At 43.1% G+C, this 23,532-nt stretch overlaps 1 protein-coding gene across 2 annotated transcripts in view; it reads left to right on the top strand.

Moving 5' to 3' along the window:
* The window catches only part of SEMA5B (semaphorin 5B), a 511,039-nt gene that overhangs the window by 400,943 nt on the left and 86,564 nt on the right, over window positions 1–23,532 (top strand). For both annotated transcript variants that reach the window (XM_084807291.1, XM_084807299.1), the window contains 3 exons: window positions 5,262–5,397; window positions 9,633–9,840; window positions 16,230–16,437. In XM_084807291.1, the coding sequence (XP_084663417.1) occupies window positions 5,262–5,397; window positions 9,633–9,840; window positions 16,230–16,437 (552 nt within the window). The remainder of the gene's footprint in view (window positions 1–5,261; window positions 5,398–9,632; window positions 9,841–16,229; window positions 16,438–23,532) is intronic.

The raw sequence follows: 23,532 nt of genomic DNA, 5'->3' as shown, positions 1-23,532 counted from the left end.
GAAATATGGAAGGTATGCCTGCCTTTAAGAATGAGGCAGTGTTCAAATATATCAATAAAAAGTTGGGGCAGAGGGAGAGAGGGTGGTAATTATGGGCATCTCCACAGCTTCCTCCACCCCACAATCTCAGCCACTCTTGTCCAATACATCTGACTCCTCCAGTGTCATATGGTGGTTGTGCTGATCCCTCAACAGCCAACATGGCATTCTTGGAGATTTAGAGTGCAGGTGGAACATGGCAGAAAGCTCAGCAGAACCATGTTGAAAGACTATCTTTGTTTCTAGCACATTTTCCTACATACAGTCAGGGCCAGAAATATTGGAACAAGGATAACTGTTTTGGCAGTTGGCCTCTGTACACCACCACATTGAAGTTGAAAGGAAACACACCCAGATGGGAGCGAAGTCAAGACTTTCAGCTGTAATTCAAGGGGTTTGGCGAAAGTGGGGCACTAACCATTCAGGAAGGACAGCCAGTGGTATACACACACACCCCGTCGCTGGGGGCTTATAAGTAAGGGAACAAACCAACATCATTTCAAACTTAAGGATCGCCTTGAATAAAAAGGTAAAGGTGTCCCCAACCAGTCGTGTCCGACTCTAGGGTGCGGTGCTCATCCCCGTTTCTAAGCCGAAGAGCCAGCGCTGTCCGAAGACGCTTCTGTGGTCATGTGGCCGGCATGACTGAACACTGAGGTGCACGGAACGCTGTTACCTTTCCTGCCGAGGCGGTACCTATTTATCTACTTGCAATTTCTTGCTTTCGAACTGCTAGGTTGGCAGAAGCTGGGACTGAAGACGGGAGCTCACTCCGTCACGCAGCACTCGGGTCTCGAACTGCTGACCTGCCGACCTTCCAGTCTGCAGTTCAGCGTCTTAACCACTAAGCCACTGCGGCTTGAATACCTGGATGAAAATCCTTTGCAGTCAATAACTGCCTGAAGTCTGGAGCCCATGGACATGGCCAAATGCTGAGTTTCCTCCCTTGAGATGCTTTGCCAGGCCTTCACTGCAGCTGCCTTCAGCTGCTGCTTGTTTGTGGGTCTTTCTGCCTTCAGTCTTGTCTTCAGTAAGTGAAAAGCATGCTCTATGGGCTTGAGATCAGGTGACTGACTTGGCCATTGAAGAACATCCCACTTCTTTGCCTGGAGAAACTCTTGGGTAGCTTTTGCTGTATGTTTAGGGTCATTATCCATCTGCAATATGAAGTGGCGTCCTATCAGTTTGGCAGCATTCGGCTGAATCTGAGCAGAAAGTATAGCCCTATACACTTCAGAATTCATCCTGCTGCTTTTATCAGCAGTCAGGTCATCAGTAAACACCAGTGACCCGGTTTCATTGGCAGCCATACATGCCCATGCCATAACACTGCCTCCACCATGTTTGACAGATGATGTGGTATGCTTTGGATCATGAGCTGTTCCTTTCCTTCTCCATACTTTTCTCTTCACATCATTCTGGTACAAGTTAATCTTAGTTTCATCAATCCAAAGAAGCTTATTCCAGAACTGGGCAGGCTTTTTAGGTGTTTGCTGGCAAAAGCTAATCTGGCCTTTCGGTTCTTGAGCGTTATCAGTGGTTTGCACCTTGTTGTGAAGCCTCTGTATTTACATTCATAAAGCCATCTCTTGACTGTAGATGTTGACAATGACATGCCTATGTTCTTGACCTGGCTAGATGTTGTGAAAGGGTCCCTCTTCACCATGAGCAGAATTCTGCAGTCATCCACTTCAGTTGTCTTCTGTGGTCTTCCAGGCCTTTTGCTGTTGCTGAGCTTGCCAGTTAATTCCTTCTTTTTCAGGATGTTCCAAACTATTGTATTGGCCACTCCCACTGTTTCTGCGATCTCTCTGATGGGTTTATTTTGTTTCTTCAGCCTAACGATGGCCTCCTTCACTCGCATGGACACCTCTTTGGACCTTATGTTGGGGGTTCCAGTGAACAGCTACCAAATGCAGATGTAACCCTCAGAACCACCTCCAGGCCTTTTATCTGCTTGATTGGTCATGGGGTACCCAGGAAACAGGCCACACCTGGCCATGCAGCTGCTTGTCAGCCATTTGTTCCATTACTTATGAACCACCAACGATTGGGGGGCAGTGTATGCCACTGGCTGTACTTCCTGAATGGTTAGTGCCCCACTTTTGTCAAACCCCTTGAATTACAGCTGAAAGTCCTGCCTTCGCTCCCATCTGGGTGTGTTTCCTTTCAACTTCAATGTGGTGGTGTACAGAGGCCAAATGCCACAACAGTTATCCTTGTTCCGATATTTCTGGCCCTGACTGTATGTAGTTGTATGCTAAGGCTCTGAAACTCAGAAAAAAGTTCACATGCAGACTTAATACAAAAATTCCCTCCCATTTCTGACTCCTTGCAGAAAGCTTGTGTCCATGCCACACTTTTGTAGATGTGTTCCAATGGACTAACATGGCAATGGACTAACATTAGCAGTAGACTATAGTTAGATCTTGATAGATGGGAGAATTCTTGGTATTGATTGGTCAATTGTCCCTAGCCATTATTTAAAGGGTAGGGTTACAGCTACTTACAGGTCCATGCAGGAGTTACTGCTTGGTTTAACAGGTGGCACATAAAATGTGATATGTGCACAAGCCTTCACCTTCATCGCACATGTTCTCCTCAGTGTACCTGACAAGAGGAGTGCCTGGGTGGCCTGGAGAAATAGGCTGAGTGGAATCAAAGGACACATCAACATTGAAAACTAGTATCACGTCAAGTGCTTCTCCCAAGAGACCTCATAATATAGCTTCATAAAGATACTGAGAATTCTGGAAGAGATTCCCAAATATTTACATTTCTTAGGGTTCCTTGCGGCAAGCCTCTTTATATTGCTAATTCACTTATGCCCTAGAAGCATTTGTTTGATCTAGGAACTTAGCTCATTACAGAGATATGAGTTTAATATATGGGAGGAAATGTTCTAATCATAAATAGTGTTGAACAATACAGTAAGATTCTCTGGTATACTGTAGCAGTAGCATATTCTGTAGTACTTGTATTTTGGTTTTATTCAAAATTTTGGAATGGTTGGATCAACCTTATGGCTATTTCCAGATCAGTGATTTTTATCACACGAGTGCTGTGCATCCCAACAGGATTATTATTGGGGCCCATGTGCCAGATCTAATGAAAGAGAGCTGTTGTAGTGTATGTCCCTCCACAGTTCTAAGGGGTAATTTTTGCCGTGAAACATTCAGTGGCTTGCTTTGGAAACCCCACACAAATTTTAAACAATACACAGTTTTATTTAGACAATTATTTTTGTTCTCCTCTTTCTCCTTTTGCCTAAAGGCATGAACTTGTCATTCGTCATTAGCTTTGTCTAAAGAATTGCCTTCTGTGAACATGCAACATGTCAGTAACACTCAGACACTAGTCAAGAAAGGTTTAGCATGTGGTACTTTGACAAGTTCAAAGCCAACTGCTGCATTGCTCAGTGAAATGAAAGGATGGCTGTGAGGGAAAAGACAAAGATAACATGTAATCTTATAATAGTGTTTTTAAACTGATGTCTTGCTTTCCCAATGGCAAAAAGGGGCCATCCAGGCAACTTCAAACTGAGGTAGTTTTTCAGCTGAGTTTTCTGATATGGTGGAATTATCATTGTGGACCCTTGCTTATTTGTGGGAACAGAAAGGAGAAGTGTGACACAAACCCTTTGAGCAGAAAGAAATGTTAGAGGCCCTACAAGTATTTTGTGAGGTGCATACTACAAGGTGGGATGATAGTAATTCTGTGTAGGCATCATGCATGCTGCCCTCATGGTGGCGTCTCTTATCACAATGTAAGAATGATGTCGAAGAACATGTAAATTGCTTCTCCATGTAGTAGAATCTTTTAAAAAATAAAATAAAATACCTTGTCTGCTTCTTGCCTATCTAAAATCATGCAGCTTAGAGTATGTGTTCTTAAGTAATTACTGGTTTAGTAAAAATTTGTTCTGTTCATAGCAGTTCAAATTGCTACCATTAGCAACACGATATGTAAAGCAATCATTCAGACATTTACACAGCACGATGACAAAGTCTTTCATGCTGTTCCGAAAGGGCCTTCTTTATTTTTAGTCTCTTCTTTACAATTTTGAATTCTTTGATTTCCTCTTCTTTGCTTGTCCTTTCCCCCCCACACCTTTTAAAATGACACTGAAATGTTTGGAATACTCCAGTGGGCTTTACAAGCATAGTCTCTTAGTCTGTAGGTGGGCGGGGGGGGGGGGAGGGATCCTACAAAATTACAAAAGCACAGCCTCATTTCTTCATATATTAAACATGAATAATTGTGGTCTTACCTCAATGACTTGTTTGTGTGGGAGAATAAGGAGAAGACTACAGAGGGAAATAAGCCAATGCCTTTGAGGAAAGGAATATGTAGAAAGAGAACTTGCTTCAGATGGATAGAAGGGGAAGAGAATTTTAAATTGTGAGTGGTAGAACAGGCTTGTAGAAGGGAAGAATGTTGATAGTTATGAACATTTGGGAATTGTTTATGTATTATTTCATTTCTCTCTTGCCTTTCTTTCATGGGGCTCAAGGCAGCATACATAGGATTTCCAGGCAGTTTTCTGTTGAAGGTACATGCATCATGTACCTTCAGACCACGTCCTGTCTTCAGCCTTTATTCACAAGGGTTTTATACTTCTGAAGCTGTGTTGTATAGATATTATGCAGAAGATACTTTTATCTCAGATTAGTCAAAATTCTGTTTTCCTTATTCCCTATATGTATTTAGCTTGGTGTTAAAGGCTGATTCAAATAGAATGGATATGAAATGGTGAATATCCAAAGTTTTTGAAGGTCTCCAGACCTTTTTAATAGAGGTGGTTTTACTGTTCAGAGGTGGTATTAATACCATCCAATGGAACCTGTGGAGCTTAAAATTAAATCTCACCTTGAAAAATAAACCAGAGGTTTAAAAACTAACCCACTTACAACCAATCAGGATTGATGAGATATCAGTATTAATGTTCCATGTGAATTAAACTGTGTGTGACTTTTCATGTCAAAATTGCTTCCCTCAGTCTTAAATCATGTACAGTGTTCAAGAGGGGCTTTTCACTGTCTGCTAATTGTCTTCTAATCCATGTGGATTCTTTTCCTCCTTTCTGAGTCCTATAGCCGTTCTTGGCAATTTACATGCAATTTATTTTAGTGATATTTGATGTCTGTTATGATGAAAGTGTCAATGTTCTAAAGATTAAATTGATTTTCTTCCTTTCTCTTTCCCTCTGCCCTTGTTTCCAGAAACAGTATTGCTGCTTCAGCAGTGTGTGCCTTCAATCTCAGTGCTATTACACAAGCCTTTAATGGGCCTTTCCGATACCAAGAAAATCCAAGATCTGCCTGGCTGCCAACAATCAACCCCATCCCTAATTTTCAGGTATTTTAATGCAACCTCAGTTCACTGTACTCAGGTCTGTTTCCTCTTTGATGGTACTGTTACAATTAGCCAATGCGGTGCAATGGCTGGCACATCAATGTGCAGTGTAGTGCAATGGCTGTTTAGACATGGGGAGCCCAGCATCAAATCCCCATTAAATTATGAAGCTCACTAGGTTGTGTTGGGCAACTCACGTCTCATAGCCTAATGTTATTTCCATAGGAACATACCTGCTATCATTGCCACCTTTGGGCGGGGGAGGGGCGGTGTGTGTGTGTGTGTTTCCTGCCCACAACTGTGTGGTTTTTGAGGCCCCATTGATATGTTACTTGTGTGGCTTCTTCTGACCTTTTGGTCCAGTAATGTATGTAATGGGGAGACCAAATGTGGGGTGTGTATGTAAGGTGCCCAAAACAACCCCTGTCTCATCAGCCTCGGGGTGTTTATATACTAGCTCCATTCCTATGTGAGACATTTCTGTTCTTTCCTGGGTCCAGAGGTTTGCCCTCCTGATTCTTTGAACCTGTAAATAAGCCAACTGCTAGGAGAGTCAGTTTAACAGATATATAACAGGCCTGGGAGTAGGTTAGGTAGGTTAGAGCAAAGCCAAGTGTTTTACTTTCTTTGAGCTGGAGTTTATAACCTGAAGTCACTTTTGTTTTCTTTTATGTATCCTTTCCCCTTGAATCTCATTAAAAAGCCATTTTAAACCTTTACTTTAATCTGCTTCTCTGTGCTTAAGCTCATTCTCCCCATGTGCTGCGTGGCTGGTGTGTCAAAGCCAGTGGGCAAGAGGCAGAGGCGTTTGCCTGAGGGGCAAGAGGGTGGCAGTAGTGGTGTCACTCCTTGAGTAGCATGGTCAGGAGGGTGGACTATAAGACAGTTTGTTACAGGAAGTATTATGAGACACCTACTTCCCCCATTCTAGCTTTGCCTCTCCCCAGGACCTGTAGTTTGGCAGTAACGACATTGCCAAATTGCAAAATCTCTGGCTGGTGACAAGGAGTGGCAATGCCAGGCACCTCCCAAGACCAACACCTCAGCAGGAGCTCCAAAACTAACCACCAGCACACCCTGCCCTGCTGCTGCCCTCCTCATGTCATTGCTGCCAGCTCTCTCCCTTTAGCCTAGAGGGCAAGCAAGTGACAGGAGCAAGGAAAAGGAGCAGCTGCTGCTGCTGCCTGATTCACTTGCCTCTTCCCCCGTAAGCAGCAGTGAGAATTGGACCAAGGGGGAGAGGGAGTGAGTGAGTGATGGCAAGAAGAAGCTGAGTGCTCACCAAGGGCATCTTGCCTGTGTCCTAATCAAAACTTCGATACAATGATACTGGTACATTGCTCCCATGTGGTCTTACTATTACATATGTTACAAAAGCAACATGGGAATCAGCCATGTGGAAGTGACCATCACGCTTCTAGGTTATGTAAGAACAGATCCTAGCCTGAGAAATAAGAAAATGTTTGATGAAGTAAAACATTAAGAAGTTTGTAAGGTGATGAACTTCTAGCAGACTACAACCACCACTATTGCTTCTATTCCTCCTCCTCCTCCATCATATATATTTAGTGTCAACTGTACAGGTGTTATAAATCTGAGTAAAGTAAATGTGTGAGGGTGAGAAGTGCACTAGCCCTGCCCCCCCCTCACACATTTCCGTCACCCTGTATTTGTAGAGGGCGAAGTTCTGAAAGGAGAGCCTCCTGTGTCTGTGGGGGCTCTCCACATGATTTTGAATGCTTGTAAATTAAGCGTTCAAAATCAGCATTCAAAATCACATGGAAAACCTCCACAGATGCAAGAGGCTCTCTTATTCAGCACTTTGCTCTCCTTGAGTACAATGCGATGGAAACACAGGAGTGGCGGGGAGTGAGGGGCAAAGCTAGTGCACTCACCTTCCTCATGTATTTACTCTACTCAGATGTGTAATGCCTGACTAGGGCTAGTGTGTCATTTAGTTTCTGCTAGTCAGGGATTTCTCAAGTTCTTAGACAGGAATATTGCAAAAGGCTTGATGTTTCAGGCCTTGGTTCAAAATTTTGTTCTTTCATAGCCTCTGACTCTGAAGCTTATAGAATCATAGAATCATAGAATAGTAGGGTTGGAAGGGGCCTACAAGGCCATCGAGTCCAACCCCCTGCTCAATGCAGGAATCCAAGTCAGAGCATCCCCGACAAATGGCTGTCCAGCCTCGTCTTGAAGGCCTCCAGTGTGGGAGAGCCCACCACCTCCCCAGGTAATTGGTTCCATTGTCGTATTGCTCTGACACTCAGGAAGTTTTTCCTGATGTTCAGCCGGAATCTGGCTTCCTGTCACTTGAGCCCATTATTCCGTGTTCTGCACTCTGGGATGATCAAGAAGAGATCCTGGCCTTCTTCTCTGTGACAACCTTTCAAGTACTTGAAGAGTGCTATCATATCTCCCCTCAGTCTTCTCTTCTCAAGGCTAAACAAGCCCAGTTCTTTCAGTCTCTCTTCATAGGGCTTTGTTTAAGGGCTTTGCAAGGATCTTCAGGAAGGGATTAGAAAATGATGGCTCTGGACACTTCCCTCTATCTCTGCTGCTGCCCCTTCCTCCTGCCAGTCTAGTCCCTATCTTAGCAGGCAAAAACTGTACTTGTTCGTGCCCCATAGGAGGGAGGTCACAAAACCAGCACTCTTCCGGTTTGCTTTTCAGGAGCAGAACATACTGTGGGATATCCACTTAAATTTGCATGGGTTCTAGCCAATGTTTACCCAGAAAATCAAGCAGGGTTATCATAGAAGATCTAGGAAGCAGCATTTGTCAGCATCCAGTTAAGCTTATGACTCTGGCATCCTCTACCCCACCCCCATACACAGTGGCTACTGATGGATAGAATATCTTTGGTTACATTTGAAGGAATATTTGTGCTGTGGGATGGTTTTGGACCAATCTGAATGAATTTATCCTGATGCTCTGTAAAAGTGTGTCATCCAGGAAGATTCTTGGCTCCAGAATGCAGTGCATCTTCTTGTATATACTAGCTGCCCTCCAGTGTTTGGTTCACAAGAACAACTGGAAGCCTTTTATATTGCATGTTACTAACTCATGCAGCAGTAAGAGATATTTTGGACTAGCTTTGGTCTTCCAAAGTGTAAAGCCTCTGATGCAGAAGGGTTGTGAAAAGATTACAGAACCAAGATGAGAGTTTCACAAAAGAAAACAGAATGTATGTGGTGAGCGACAGGAAAATTGCAAAAAGGGATTAGAAGATTTTTCAAGTACAAAAGGAACAAGAGGTCAATGAAAAGGCCTTCAGGAGATGACAAAGGTAATTTAGTGGCTGAGAAAAAGTATTGGGAGGGAAATTAATTCCTCACTTCGTTGTTTGAAGGATGAAGGAACAATGCCAGAAACCTTTCTTTACAAGGAAGGAAGGAAAGAAGGAAGGAAGGAAGGCTACAGGTGCCCTATTATCACCTTCCTATGTGTAATGTATGTAAACAGCTTCTGAATAATGTAATTTGAAAACTTGCAAGATCCAGTGTTCAACAGCGAACCAAGCCAAAGAGAGAGATAATACAGTTCCAGCTTTACCTCCCTTTTTTTGTAGGACTGTCACGGATGATCATGAGATATATGGTCACCAATTATGTCTGTGAAGAAAGAGGAATGGGAAGTAGTCTGGAGGCCATCCCTAAATTTGGCTTAAAATAAGGGGAAGGCAGGCAGCATAAATAGTGAGAGCGAGAACTGCAAATAGGAACATTTTCTGAACTTTGGTACATCTGTTCAGAAACAGAAGACGAGACTTTAAAGCCCAAGAAAGATTTTGGTCTCCAGATTGTAAATTCTGTCTTGTGTCTGAATGTCCCTACTTTTCCTCTTCCTTTCAACAGTTTTTAATTTCTGTATTCTGGGGCTGCAATCTTATAAATGCTCACTTGGGAGGAAGGCCCATTGAAATCAATGGGACTTATTTCCAAGTAAACATATACAGAATTGCATTTGTACCACATGGGAGTAAATTAACCTCTCACTGACAAGAGGACTAGTATTTGGATGTCTCTATGTTATACGGGGAAAGGAACAAATTTGCCAACTGTAATACACTTTATCACTGGAACCTGACTCTAACATTCATGTCAGATTAAACACCACTGCAGGCAAAGAGAACACTCTACAGTTAAAAAAAGAGAGTAGCATTTAATCCAAGAGAGGTTAAATAAATGGACAGACAAACAAACAAACACTGGTGTTCTGTTCTCCATCTTCAGTGTGGAATATTGAACGATGATAGCCCAAACGAAAACTTGACCGAGAGGATCCTGCAGGATGCCCAGCGCTTATTCCTGATGAACGATGTGGTGCAGCCAGTTTCTGTAGATCCATATGTCACTCAGGACAACATCCGTTTTTCTAAGCTGGTGGTTGACATTGTTCAGGGCAAGGATACTCTTTATCATGTGATGTACATTGGGACAGGTGAGTGCTTTTTTATAGCTAGGGTACCTCTATCATCATATTTGTGGAAATATGGAATTCAGGCCGCTATTTAATATGAAGTCTTTTTCAGAAATAGAATACTGTGGGAGTTGACTTTTCATTATTCATAAGTTGGAAACTGAGTGAGCATTTTGAAAGTGTAGGCTACAGTTGAGATTGTGTTTAGGGATGGCACGGGCACTCGGATCAGTCCGGGAGTCCCACAGACTCCACCCCTCTTGCATCTCTGGGCTGAGCCCGCCGAGCCATTGCCCCTGCTCGCACCCCCTGCATGCCCACCAAGCTGCCCCCATAAGCCATTGCTGAGCACCCAGCATTCCCATGGTCACCATTTTGCAGAAAAAAACGGTGCCTCAGGAACTTCCATAAATGTAATATTGCGCACATAGGGTAAAGGCCCCGATCTGCGCAAAATAGCAGGCAGCAGAGGGGCTCCACTCACTTACATTAGATTTTCAAAATGCTCCTTGCAAAATCGGGGTGGCATGGGTCCTTGGGGCAACAGGACCCACAGCACAGGGGGGGGCATTCCCCACCCCCACCCCTAATTTTTGGAGGAGCACTTTGCAAAATGAATGTAAATGAATAGAGCCCTTCCGCTGCCTGTAATTTTGCACAGATTGGGGCCTTTACTGCCCTATGTGCGCAATATCACATTTACGGAATTGCTTCTTGCAAATATCGGGGGTGGGATGGGGAATCCCGCCTGCCATGAGTTTTGGGGCAACAGGACCAACAGTGGGGGAAGATTTCCCACCCTCAATTTTTGGAAGAGCACTTTGAAAATCTAATGTAAGTGAATTGGTCCATTCGCTTACATTGCATTTTCAAGGTGCTCCTTGCAAAAATCGAGGGGTGGGGGTGGGATCCACCAAGGACTGTGGGGGCAAGCCAGTCCTTGGTGTGGGGGGGTGAATTTCACCCCCCAAAATGGCATTTTCTCCCTGCCCAGCTGAAAGATCCCTCTCGCCACCTTCCTTTTAAAAGGCAAGCAGCTAGAAGGATCCTCAACCTGGCTGGGAGGAAATGCCTTTGGGGGAGAAGGCGGCGTGTGGCGGGGGGAAGAAAGGATGCCTGAATGGTAGGGACTCCTTTTGGTGTCCCCGAAGGCCACTCCACTCTGCCCCCTGCTTTTCATATTTTTTAATGTCTTCGTTCTGTTCTTGTGCAAGAAAGGAAGGACGACATTAAAAAATTGCATTGCCCTGGTTCTGCTGAGGAAATGAAGGTGCCAGGCATGGTAGGAGGGCAGGGCTGCCCCCTCCCACCCCTCTCCGTGCCTGGCACCCTCGCTTTCTCAGCAGAAATGGAGCACTTACCCAGCTCCCTGTAGGGATCCTTTCTCTCCCTAGCTTTTGAGAGCTGTCAGTTTTTTGATAGCTGTCAGGAGCAGCTCGGGACTGCTCGCCGGGTGCAAGGCTGCTTAGCAAGTGGGTTCCGGCATGTGCAGAGGCTCATTGAACGCGTCCGGGGGAGCATGAACAGGGTCAGCAGCTCAGTGAGCCCCCGAGGAAGCTGGGCGTGGATGAGTCCTTCCATCCCTAATGGTGTTAAGTAGTAGAAGAAATGTGGGTATACATAATCTAAGCAAAACAAAGTTCTTGTATTCTAAGTAGGGTAGTTGCTCTGAGGTAACAATCTGTTCTTCCACCTCACTTCACTGTCATTTCTTTTGCCCCATAAACAAGATAGGTTAAAATTTCAGAGTAAGACAGTGTATATGGCTTACTTTCAGAGCATGCCTAGGTGATCGGATGATAGAAGTTGCACGCCTGGATTCACATCCTTTTGTAGCTGCCTCATTGTATTAGCTACCTCATCACTGCATTCCTCCAGCATAGCTTTTTTCATTTCTACTGTTTCTAGTAAATCCATATCCCAGAAAGAGTGCACTGCATCTGCAGAGGCTTATAGAAAGTCATCTACCATGAGCATAGCAAACATACGTTATCTCTCAAATTGGGATTCTTGTGTGAACATATGTAAGAGGAAGTTAATGTAAATGACCAACTCTTCCTGGTGAGAATTCAGTTCAAGGAGAAATGGAGAATAAATGGCATCCCCAAGGTAGCTGGGTGACTGTCTAACCTTTTGCTGCATCATGTAGCCCTTTTTCTACTTCACTGTGCCTTATTGGTGAGATGGAAATATTTTCCTGGCAGGGTAAACATCTGTTTGTATTCAGACGCACACATGTACTTTCATCTAGAGATTTGAAAAGGTTTTCACATTTGGATAGCATTTCAGGTGAAGCATGAATGGAAAATGGATTTCTAGGACCACTTTTAGCATTGTGAGGAACATAGGAAGCTGCCTCGAACCAAGTTACACGAATTGTCCATCTAGTCCCATATTGTCTTCTTTGACTGGCAGCAGCTTTTCAGGGTCTTGGGCAGTGGCTTGTTCACATTACCTACTACTTGATCCTTTCTTTAACTGGAAGTGCCAGGGATTGAACATGGGACCTTCCACATATAAAGCATGTGCTCAGGGCTGGCCCTACCATTAGGCAGAGTGAGGCAGCTGCCTCAGGCAGCAGATGCTGGGATGTGGTAGCGAGATGCTGGAGGAAAGAGCAATGGATCGCATAGCCTGCCCTGTATCCCCTAAACTAGCCTACTGCTTGCAGGTATGGTGGAGGATGTTGTCCCATTGCCAGTGTCAAAGATTCAACTGCCAGTCCAGTCAGCTTTTGTATGTGGAATGGGAGAGGGTGCCATCTTGCTCTTTGCCTTGGGCAGCAAAATATCTTGGGCCAGCCCTGCATGTGTTGTACCACTGAGCTGTGGTCCTTCCTGAATCATTCCCTTGACTAAAAACACCCTATCAGAATGGTTCATATACTTGATGTGCTTGAATACATGAAAACTGAAGAACTGCATTTTCCATCTCGTTGCATGTAGTCATTTCAGAAATGTTCCCATATCCTTAATGCATGCAAGCCCAGTTTGTATGCAAAGTGGTTTGTACAAACTGTAGTCTGGCCCATTCAGATGTAATAAGGGATGCTGCCTAAGTCCCATGGCACTCATTGCCAAGCTTTTAATAGCGGACAGCCCTTTGGTAGTAGAATTTTTAAGCAGAAAAAAGCTTGGTAAGAAGGCATCATGGAAGTCCCCAAAGTATTATGAACAATAACTAATGTGATCGAAGTTAAGTTAAATATATTAATTAATCAGAATTTATGTCTGAGCTCCATTAAACCAACTCTCCAATAATTTCATTATATATGAAGAATGAGTTGATTTTACGTTAAGATATATGGCCTCCTTAAGTGTTATTATAATTTATCCCATGATTACAGAGTTGTCTTCTGACTCAGAAGTTATCATCAACCAGATTGAGTAATAATTTATCTACCTTTTACCGCCACTTACTTTGCGTGTGATTAGCTTTGATGTATTTCCTGTAAGAAAAATCACACTGACAAAAAAGTTAATTCCTTCAGCAAGTCAAGACTCTCAAACTGCAGAGATAAATGGTAGAACTTCAGTGCAGAACACAAAAATGAAAGTATCCTTATGGGCTATCCTTAGATAGATCAAGAGTTTATCTAGCATTGTTGTTGTTGTTGTTCAGTCGTTCAGTCGTGTCCGACTCTTCGTGACCCCATGGACCATAGCACGCCAGGCCTTCCTGTCCTGCGCTCTCTCCCGGAGCGTGCTCAAGTTCATATTCATTGCATCCGTGATGCTATCTAGCCATCTCATCCTCTGCCGTCCCCTTCTCCTTTTGCCTTCAGTCTTTCCCAGCATCAGGGTCTTTTCCAGGGAGTTTTCTCTTCGCATTAGGTGGCCAAAATATTGGAGCTTCACCTTCATTATCTGTCCTTCCAATGAGCACTCAGGGTTGATTTCCTTTAGGATGGACTGATTGGACCTCCTTGCAGTCCAGGAGACTCGTAGGAGTAGGAATGCTTTTTATTCTTTCTCTCCCCCTTCCCTGTGTGCACCTTTTTTTTTTAAGTTCTAGGCTACTCCCAAGTCAGTGTTGGGGGCAGGCAACAGCACTTTAAAGTAAAACCAATAGATCAAAATGCTTATTAAAACAATTATCAGATTGAAATTATATCCCACTTGTGCTTATCCCATCCCTTATAAGTTAGACCGAATCTTACAGCAGTTCCAGAAAATGTTGGTGCTGAGAGTTGAGCAAGTTTCCAGGCTGTGGGGCAGCCACTAAAAATGCACATTTTGTGTATAGGCATTAAGAGGGTGCTCTTGCCACTTCTTAAAGACCACAGTCAGGCACCAGGTATAACTTTTTCTGGCCCAGTTCAAATTTGTAACATGGGTACCAGAAACATACCATGATCCCACCCCATGCACACAATCTCCTAAGTCATGAAATAAAAGTTTCTATTTTAATTTTTGAAATTACGTTTTTTTTCATTTCCAAAATCACACCATGGCCCATATTGGAGTTTTTCTACTATGCTCCAATTCGCCCCACCTCTTTTAAAACTATTTTTGTTTAACATAACATCCAGCCTGAAGAAGACTTATATAAAGCTTGCTGACTATTTCGTAACATTTGGGTTGGTGCAAATTAAAGTATTAATCCTGTTTATGCTTTAATTTTTTTCTCTAATGGACCAGCATGGCTACAAACATTTTATAAATTGACTAGTTTACTTAAAACCTTTATTTTTCTAGGCTTTTTATTGCAAAATCATGTATTATCTCCTCAAAGTAAATTTTGCTTCCAAGTTCACACTCAGTAGACAAAACGGCTAGGTGGCTTAACCATTCTTGCCCCATAATAGAACACCTGTAGTTTTTGATAAGTGCTGACTTGCTGAAACGTCTTTGAGGTTCTGCCACAGTCACTGGTAGTGTGCAAAGGATCTAGAGCCTATGCACTCTTCACAGAAAATCATGTATATTTTGGGCCTGTCGATCCTACAAGCCACACTCGCTCTCACCATCCCTGGGATCAGTGTTCCTGATTATAATGGTGCTTTGTCCCTCCCACTAGCTGTCGCTCTGTCCTGCCTATAGACAAGGAACTCTGGACTGATTGCTCTTGAGAGAGGATGTAGCACAGGGAAGCACAAATCTCTCTGCCTCTCAAACAACAAGCCCACTCTAGTTCAGCAGCACAGTGCCCATAATATTGCTTTCTCTTCTATGCTCTAATACTGCTTCTGATTGGTTCCAACAAATCTTACAAGCTCTGGATAATAGGTACAAAGGAAATACGTTTCCATAAACATTGCAAAGCATGATCTACAGTTTAACCTCAATTTCCTCCCTCATTGTAATGGAATTACAGCCTGTGCTACACCTCCGTGGATCTTCGGGCCCTATTAAAGTGTCCCCTTCCTCCCACAGTGCCTGGGCCCTGACCACAACAGAGTACAGGGAATGGCAGGGGGAGCAGGGTGGTGGTGGTGGTAGTGGTGGTGGTACTCCAGTATGTAGGATCTAAGATTTTTAGAGGTTTATGGGTCAAAACATATGCATGTTTACTTGTACGCAAGTTCCCCTGAGTTCACTAAGACTTATTCCTAAGGAAATTTGCATAGTATTACATTTATAATAACATTTAGCACTTAATTACAAAGCTTATTTTATATATAGTGTTGAAAATTATTGAGTCATATCTCCTCGCTAAGGACCACAGAGATGTCATAGCCACATTAAGGGGCAGTTTAAAGCTACGTGTGAGTATACCACCAGTCACAACATGTGGTTGACCATTGGGACATGCAAGAATGAAGTTGTGTTTAGTCTGTCCTGACATTCAATAGAAGTCATTCACTACGTTCATTTTGAATTTGTGGCTACAGATTGGTAGATTTCCTATGTCAATGTGTTTGAGATTCAAGCTGTTAGCATAACTGAGACCACACAAATATATCTTTGTGTGAATAATTCTCTAGGACACATCTACAGCACATGTTTAAACCAGCTGAAAAAGAACCCTGCAAATTATAGGTGCAGCTGAGATTTACTAGGTAGAGTTCCTTACCGCCTTCAGATAACTATAGTTCCTAGAGTACACTGGTTGGTTGAAACTGCTTTATATGTGTAGATGTGCTCGTATCCTACGTCTTCCTTAATAAAAGCCTACCATTTATTAGCGGGTTCAATACTTATATTTTATCTTCATGCACTCTGCATCCTGAATATAATTTGGACATCTGAAGGCACAAGCAAAAGGACTTCTATGTAAAGCATTTCAATTCACTATTTTGCACATGTTTTTGTAAGTACATAACAAAAAGAGAAACTGGAGAGGAGAAAAAAGTGGTGTCAAAAGCAGCCATATAAATGGGATGTAGTTAATTTTCACCCTGTGTGCTGGATGATAACCTGAATCAACATCTTGAAGATTTACTTGCCTCTTGTTTCTTGTTCTCCTAGAGCATGGCACCATTTTGAAGGCACTTTCTACCACTAATAAGAGCCTGAGGAGTTGTTATTTAGAGGAAATGCAGATTCTTCCTGCCAGCCAAAAGGAGCCAATCCAGAGCCTCCAAATATTGCACAGTGACAGATCACTGTTTGTGGGTTTGAATAATGGAGTGCTAAAAATTCCTCTGGAGAGATGTTCGATGTACAGAACAGAAGGGTAAGAAAATTTATGGCTCTGATATATTCCACACCAGCTTAAAAGAAAAGCACGAGGGAAACATATTGCAGTCTGATTCATTTTAGAATACCTTTTTTCATCATTCAAAGAGAGGCAGAAGACACACACACACACACACACACAGAGAGAGAGAGAGAGAGAGAGAGAGACTATGGAAACAAAGGGAATGATTTGAAGGCAACTGTTTTTAGTTAATACTCATTAGCCCTATAAATTAATTCTGCTTACCAAGGAATATATTTTTTCCTATTTCCTGTGAGTTTTTATATCACATTTAATTCTGTTGTCCCTTTTTACATCTTATGTGCAGATGAGACCAGAAGGTTTGGCACTGATGTTCTCACAATCATTACCCTCTCTCCCCCAATTACGTTAGAGGCAGACCTGGTTTTGGATGTCATGATAAGCCATAGTTTAGCATGCTGTGAACAAGCTACAGCAAGGCTTGGGCTTGCATACTCCTCCTCTCCTCCCCTGGTGTGACCATGAGTAGTAGTTCAGAATCTTTCACTTTCCCTGACATTATTTCATTGTATGTAAATAAATCAGAAAAGGCTGAATAGTAATGACGATGTGATTTTGTGGCAGGATTTTCCCTGGATTGTTTCACATAGTGTTTATTTGTGGTTCACCTCTGAGCTCTGTGTGTGTTCAAATGATGGTTTGCAGGCCATCGATCTGTGCAAACCATGCCTGGTTCAGATGCAGTGGCTAACTATGGCTTGCTGCTAAATCAGGAGAGAATTGGAGCAGGAGAGGCGAGGAGAGCGGTAGAGCTGGGAGAGTGTAAGCACAGGGTTTGTTCATGTAGTACCGAACCATGGTTTGGTGTACATCTGGACTGACCCACTGTCTCAATGGGGTAACTGGATCCTCTGATGTACAAATTGACCAACATTACTCACTGAGTTCAATTCTGCAAAGATTACTGTATCCTGGAAGTGGAACCAGATGTTGCTACCCATGCTCAGTATAATATAATGCATCTTAAAATGCAAGGAGAAAATATAAAAGTGTGCCCAAATATGTGTGGGTATGTTTTATAAAAGGAGGAACACTATGCATGCCCCACACAATGGACAAACTTACCACAGATATGGCAAGCCTAAGCAAATCACAATGGAGTTTTTTGTATTTATGGCAAGCCCATAAATACAAGTTTGAGCGAACGTGTTATAGTGTTACTCTATATCTCCTGCTTTTATCCATTTTAAGCTGGCCTGCCAGAATTACTATGTTAGACCAACCCAGAGCCAGATGGATATTCAGTGGAAGGCAAATGGTTCCTGCTTGTGTTCACTGTTCCTTCCTTCTTGCCAAATATGTGTTGCCAAATATCTTCCATCCCTGATGTTTCTTCTAGTTAGGACCACAGCAATACAAAGAGGTTAAGACATGTTAACCATAGTGTCTTTGGCTGTGTTTCTACAACAATGGAAAGAGAAGCTAATGGAGTAGTACCAGATTTTTTAAATGGAATCAGCTTTCCTGTGAGCAGAATTCCACGAGCAGATTCTCTGGACCAGTAAAAATCACTTCACAGAACATACTTCCTGGTGGGGATGGGGGTTGGAGTGAACGTCATCTGATTGGCAGGGGTTGCTCAACCAATAAGTGAGGCTTCCCCCACTCCCCCCACCATCTCCTTTCCTCTGAAAGTCCAGATGCACCTGCATTTCAGGAGCAAGCCTCATTCACAATGGGTGTTACTTCGGAGTAGACACACATATGCTTGTGCTGGAAAGGGGGTGGGGAGAACACAAAGATGGAAACCAGCCCCCATTTTAACCAACAGGATCTCATTGATCACAATGGGAGTTACTTCTGAGGAGACAGTAATGGGTTTCTTGTGGGAAAGAGAGCAGTAAACACAAAGACAGAAACCAGCCCCCATTGTAACCCTCAGGATATCTGTAACGAAGTTGTGAAGTACTTACTTCCTAAGGCAATGATTCGGAGCCTCAAGGTCACGCTTAAGGAATTGGGCTTTAAAATGTGCCATTTGAATTGAGAGGGATCTCTGTAAGTTCTGATGTGGGCATTCAAAGGCAAGCCTCATTCAACACAATGGGAGTTACTTCTGAGGAGATGCTAATGGGTTTGTTGTGGGAGAGAGACGGAAATCAACCCCCATTTTAATGCACGGGATCTCTATAAGGAAGCTGTGATGTGCTGTGTCAGCTGAGGGGCTTCTCTGTCATTTCTGTGGGCATTCAGAGGGCAAGCCTCATTCAGCACAATGGGAGGAAACACCCCTTAACTGGGGTTATGGCGAAAGGCACACCCCTGGGCAGGGCTAGCATGCCCGAGCTAAATGCGGGGCTTGGGGCATACAACAACTATACTGGGGAGAACCTGACTTAAGGAAAAGAATCAGACTTTAAGCAGTCTTGGGTGGGAAACCCGTTTTTCCCCTGATAAGCTCCAGCATGGTTGCTGGGTGGCCACAATGTCATCTATCCCTAATGACCTCAACATGCAGCTGGCTCAAAGTAAATTGCTGGTGGAAACACCCCCTTTATGTGATGCGATCTGCACAGCGGTAAACATGCTTATTTTGCATGTGCACCTGCCATTTTCGTGTGTACATATAAAACCTTCTGAGTGTAAATGTTTAAAACATTAATTATATTTGTGTGAAATAGTTCTTAGATGGTTTGCTTTTCTGGGTTGGGTTTGGGTTGTTGTTTTTTTTGCAGGGACAGAGAAGAGTAACTAGTTGTGACCTGGGACTCCATGAGGATATTACAACTGCCCAGTACTCTATTGGGAGCAGCTGTCTTTCCTCTAGCTGCTTTAATACCCTTTATAATGCTGTTCTCCTGTGGGCAAATATAGAGTGTGATTACATAAGACATCAGAGTGAGTGTGCTCTGAGCCAGGATCTGCTTGATCCAGAGTTCTTCAGGTTAAAACAGCCACACCAGTTTAGGTGTCTAGAAATTTTTAAAAATTGCTTTTTGAAGCCTATTGCTCATTTCAGGCAGAGCTGACACCTGGAAAAGTGCCATGTTTATATTGTCAGCACTAAAATGGAAGGGGAAAACATTTTTTTTTTGTTTCCAATTTTCATTCCTGAGTACAGCCTGGCTGTCTAGGAGCCCTGAGGACAAAAAGGGCTGTGTGTCTTCAATGACCTTGCCTTACAGCACTTGCAAAAACATTGACAGTTTTTGAATTTTCACCAGGCTTCTAGAGATGAGAGTGTTACATGTTTTTCCAGCAAGTTAAAGTGGGTGTTGGGCAGTATGCATTAACTGCTTTTACAATGTCTGGGCGGTTAAACTTTGCGTTTGTCATCGTGAAGAGCTGGACTCTCTTTGTTTCTCTTTTTTTACTCAAATATACGTAAGAATGTTTGAACGTCATGTACCCTGATTCCGCCAGTTGCTTTTTGAAAGCTCTCAGTTTCTCTGGGACAAGAGGAAAAGAGTCTGTATATCATTCTGTTACAATATGAAAAAGAAGGAACATTCTGGACACTGTTGCCTGGAAGTAATTGAAGCCATCTTGAAATTTACAGGGCACGTGGCCGACTAACCATTTACTAACATTTGAAATGCTGCAGAAGTATTCAGCAGTATCCATGTCCAGCCTGGTATGAGACCTGCCTCTAGTCAGGTGCTTCTACTCTAATGAATTCCCCTCAGTGAGGTTTTTGCATTTCCTCTCTCTGAATTAATAGAGATCTTTGTCTAAAATAGGTGCCTTTAGGTCACAGGGAAAGGAGTTTATTGGGAGGCTCTGTCATCTGATTCTTTTTTAGCTTTGTGTGGCTACTCTGTTTCCAACTCTGAGAAACTGAAACGGGATAAGTTCATGCCTGCTTGATTTTCTCAAAATGGATTGTTATCAATTGAGTTTGTTCAGATATTTTGTCTTTCTCAAATATAAAACTCCAATGTCTTTCTCATTCTCCCTCCCCCACAAGCCTTGTTAAGTATCGTTGTGCCCTTTAAATAAAAGCTTCATAATTACTTTGAACAGAGCAGAATCTGCTAATGCATATGGGTTGGGTTGGGTTTCTTATTCTCAGGTCATGACACAGGCTCATGTCCATCAAATGGGTTCCTGTTCCAGCTTCCCCACATCCGGCAGTGCATAAAATTCCAGACCTGTAAAAGAGATGATCAAGGCAGGAATAGGAATAAATGAACACCTAATAGACTGTAATCATTGATAGGTCAGCCCCAGATACAGTATTTTCAAGAGACAAAGCTAGGAAATCCCTATGCTGCTGCACTAGCACTATTCCTTCACTATGCTGCACTAATCTGCTGTGTTGCAGGTTCCGCCCATTAACTGTAACGGGGGAAGAGTCAGAAGAACATAAGGAGAGCCCTGCTGGATCAGACCAAAGTCCATCCAGTCCAGCATTCTGTTCACACAGTGGCCAACCAGCTGTCAACAGGAAATCCACAAACAGGACTTGAGTGCAACAGCACCCTCCCACCCATGTTCCCCAGCAACTGGTGCACATACTCATACTGCCTCTGATACTGGAGGCAGCATAGACCCATCAGGACTAGTAGCCACTGACAGCCTTCTCCTCCAGGAATTTGTCTAACCCCCTTTTAAAGCCATCCAAATTGGTGGCCATCACTACATCTTGTGGTAGCGAATTCCATAGTTTGACTATGTGCTGTGTGAAGAAGTGCTTCCTTTTATCTGTCCTGAATCTCCCACCAATCAGCTTCATGGGATGACCCTGGGTTCTAGTATTATGAGAGAGGAAGAAAAATGTCTCCCTATCCACATTCTCCACACCATGCATAATTCTGTACACCTCTATCATGTCTCCCCTTAGTCACCTTTCTTCCAAGCTAAACCCAGTTGTTGTAACCTTCCCTTATAGGGGAGTTGCTCCAGCCCCTTGATCATTTTAGTTGCCCTTTTCTGCACTTTTTCCAGCTCTACAATATCTTTTTTTAGGTGTGCTGGCCAGAACTGTGCACCGTAGATTTGTATAAGGGGAGTATGATATTGACAGTTCTATTCTCAATTCCTTTTCTAATTATGCCTAACATGGAGTTTGCCTTTTTTAACTGCACACTGGGTTAACATTTTCATCAGGCTGTCTACCACAGCCCCAACATGCATCACTTTACACTTGCTTACATTGAACTGCATTTGTCATTTTTAGATGCCCAAATCATAGCTGGCCAGACTCAGTATAGTATGCTCATGGGTGGCAGGTGGGTCCTAGATTCTCAGTGCTTGCACAACCCACTGCTAGGATTCTGGTCCATTAAGGAGGTTTAGGGGCTTTTCAGTAGCAAGTGAGGCATGGCTGTTCCCAAATTGTTACACTTATCATGCCACTTTACTCTCAGGCTGTTCATTATGTTAATTTATCTTGGTGATTAAACATGACATAAAATTTCTTTAAACTCAGTTTGATCCGCGTCATTGTGATCAGGAAAATAATGGTCTCAAAATTCGTAAGTTCATCATATGGTCTTGCATAACAAGATTGTGCAAAAATCTATAAGACAACAAAGAAAGAACTGCCCTAGTTTGTAGGTGGGTTAATTAAAAAAACTGCTTCGTAAGGATATTTCATTCAAATTCTGAGCATTGAAACACCCACCCCCATCTAGGTATAAAGGCGACAAGTTTCCCAACTAACTTTGTGTTGGTATTAGCACTGAGTTGTATCAAGAAAGATATTTTAATTTCATCCATTGCTTTCCACCTGGCACTTCTCATGGGCAGTGATTTATAGCCTGTTGTTGTTGGGCTTACATTTAATACATGCCAATAAACTAGCTGCAGGAGGAAGGATATTTTCCCCCTCTTTCCTCCCCTCCTTTCTTTTTGTCATTGGTGTGCATGTTAAACTGGCTTTTTGCAGAAATTCCATTTTCAGCACATTAAGAGGTGTGTGTGTGTTTAAATGTGGGGCTTCATACAGCAGGAGACTTTGTGCCCTCAGGGCAGAAATACCACAACCCTGTTTGTTTTCTTTGGCTCTGTCCCACTTTCAGGGCTGCAGCGAGTGCTTTACACCCTGGAGACTGATTGGAAGCTGTGACCATTCAGGATTTTTGGAATCCTCTCAGTCTCTCTCCAGTGGTGTTGGTAGGGAAGCATATCAGACAGGGTGAGACAAATTGATCTCAGCATTGATTAAACTGAGGTGTTCTGGCATTCTCAACAGAAGTTATGCTCTGGGACACCTTGGAAGCTCTCAGAGCAAAGCAGGAATAAGTGCAGGGTGGACAAACAGCACTTCCAGCATTTTCTCCTTGATTTGTTTGCTCCTCCTGCCTCCGCTGAATCTTCCAAAGGGTTACCCCAAGGGTTGTGCCTCATCTTGTGAGTCACTATTTCTGGTGCTTAAATACTGGAGTGCACATGTCTGTTGATCCATATCTGCTGGATTTGTTTTCAGAGCATATTTTGCCCAAATATATAGTTTAACTTGATGGTAGGACATTTCCTACCAAATGGAAGCTTGGTTTTGAAACAGCCTTCATTGGGCTCCTTCACACGGAGCTTTTATACTGCTATTGAGATTGCTCACACATGGAAGTTTGTGGTCCCTTTAGTGTGATCCTGAATCTAAAACGTAAGCAGAAAGCCCCATTTTACATGCAGGGTTTTAGGCTGGTGTAGAGATGCCCAATGACTCCCTTTTTCACCCGCTTCTTTTCCCCCTCCCCTTTCCCCCTCCTTCTCCCTGTATCTGAGTCTTCCATTATCTTTCATTGATCTTGCTTCTCTTCTTGCGCTTTCCCTCTTTTCACAGAGGGAACTCAAGTGGAACACAATGGGGTAATTTTATAGCTCATTATCTGCGATGTATTTAAAAATGGAACAAAGGGCATTTAGTGCAGGAAACACCCTGGAGGGTCACAGCATCATGTAAAGAGCCCGCAAACATCCGTGAAGGAGCAATCTCAGTCGCAGGATAAAAGCTCCATGTGAAGAAAGCCAGCGTCCCCTGCACTAAATGTGAACTTTATTCCATTTTTAAATAGATCAGAGATAATGAGCTATCAAATTACCCCGCTTGTGTTCTGCTTGAGTTCCTTCCATGAAAAAGGAAAAGCTGCAAGAAGAGGAGTGAGA

Source organism: Heloderma suspectum, chromosome 1 (assembly GCF_057233095.1).
Source record: "Heloderma suspectum isolate Gila_16-S chromosome 1, 16-S_ref, whole genome shotgun sequence".
Taxonomy (NCBI): Eukaryota; Metazoa; Chordata; class Lepidosauria; order Squamata; family Helodermatidae; genus Heloderma; species Heloderma suspectum.
The sequence above is the reverse complement of the archived record's forward strand: the minus strand, read 5'-3'. Positions and strand labels throughout refer to the sequence as shown.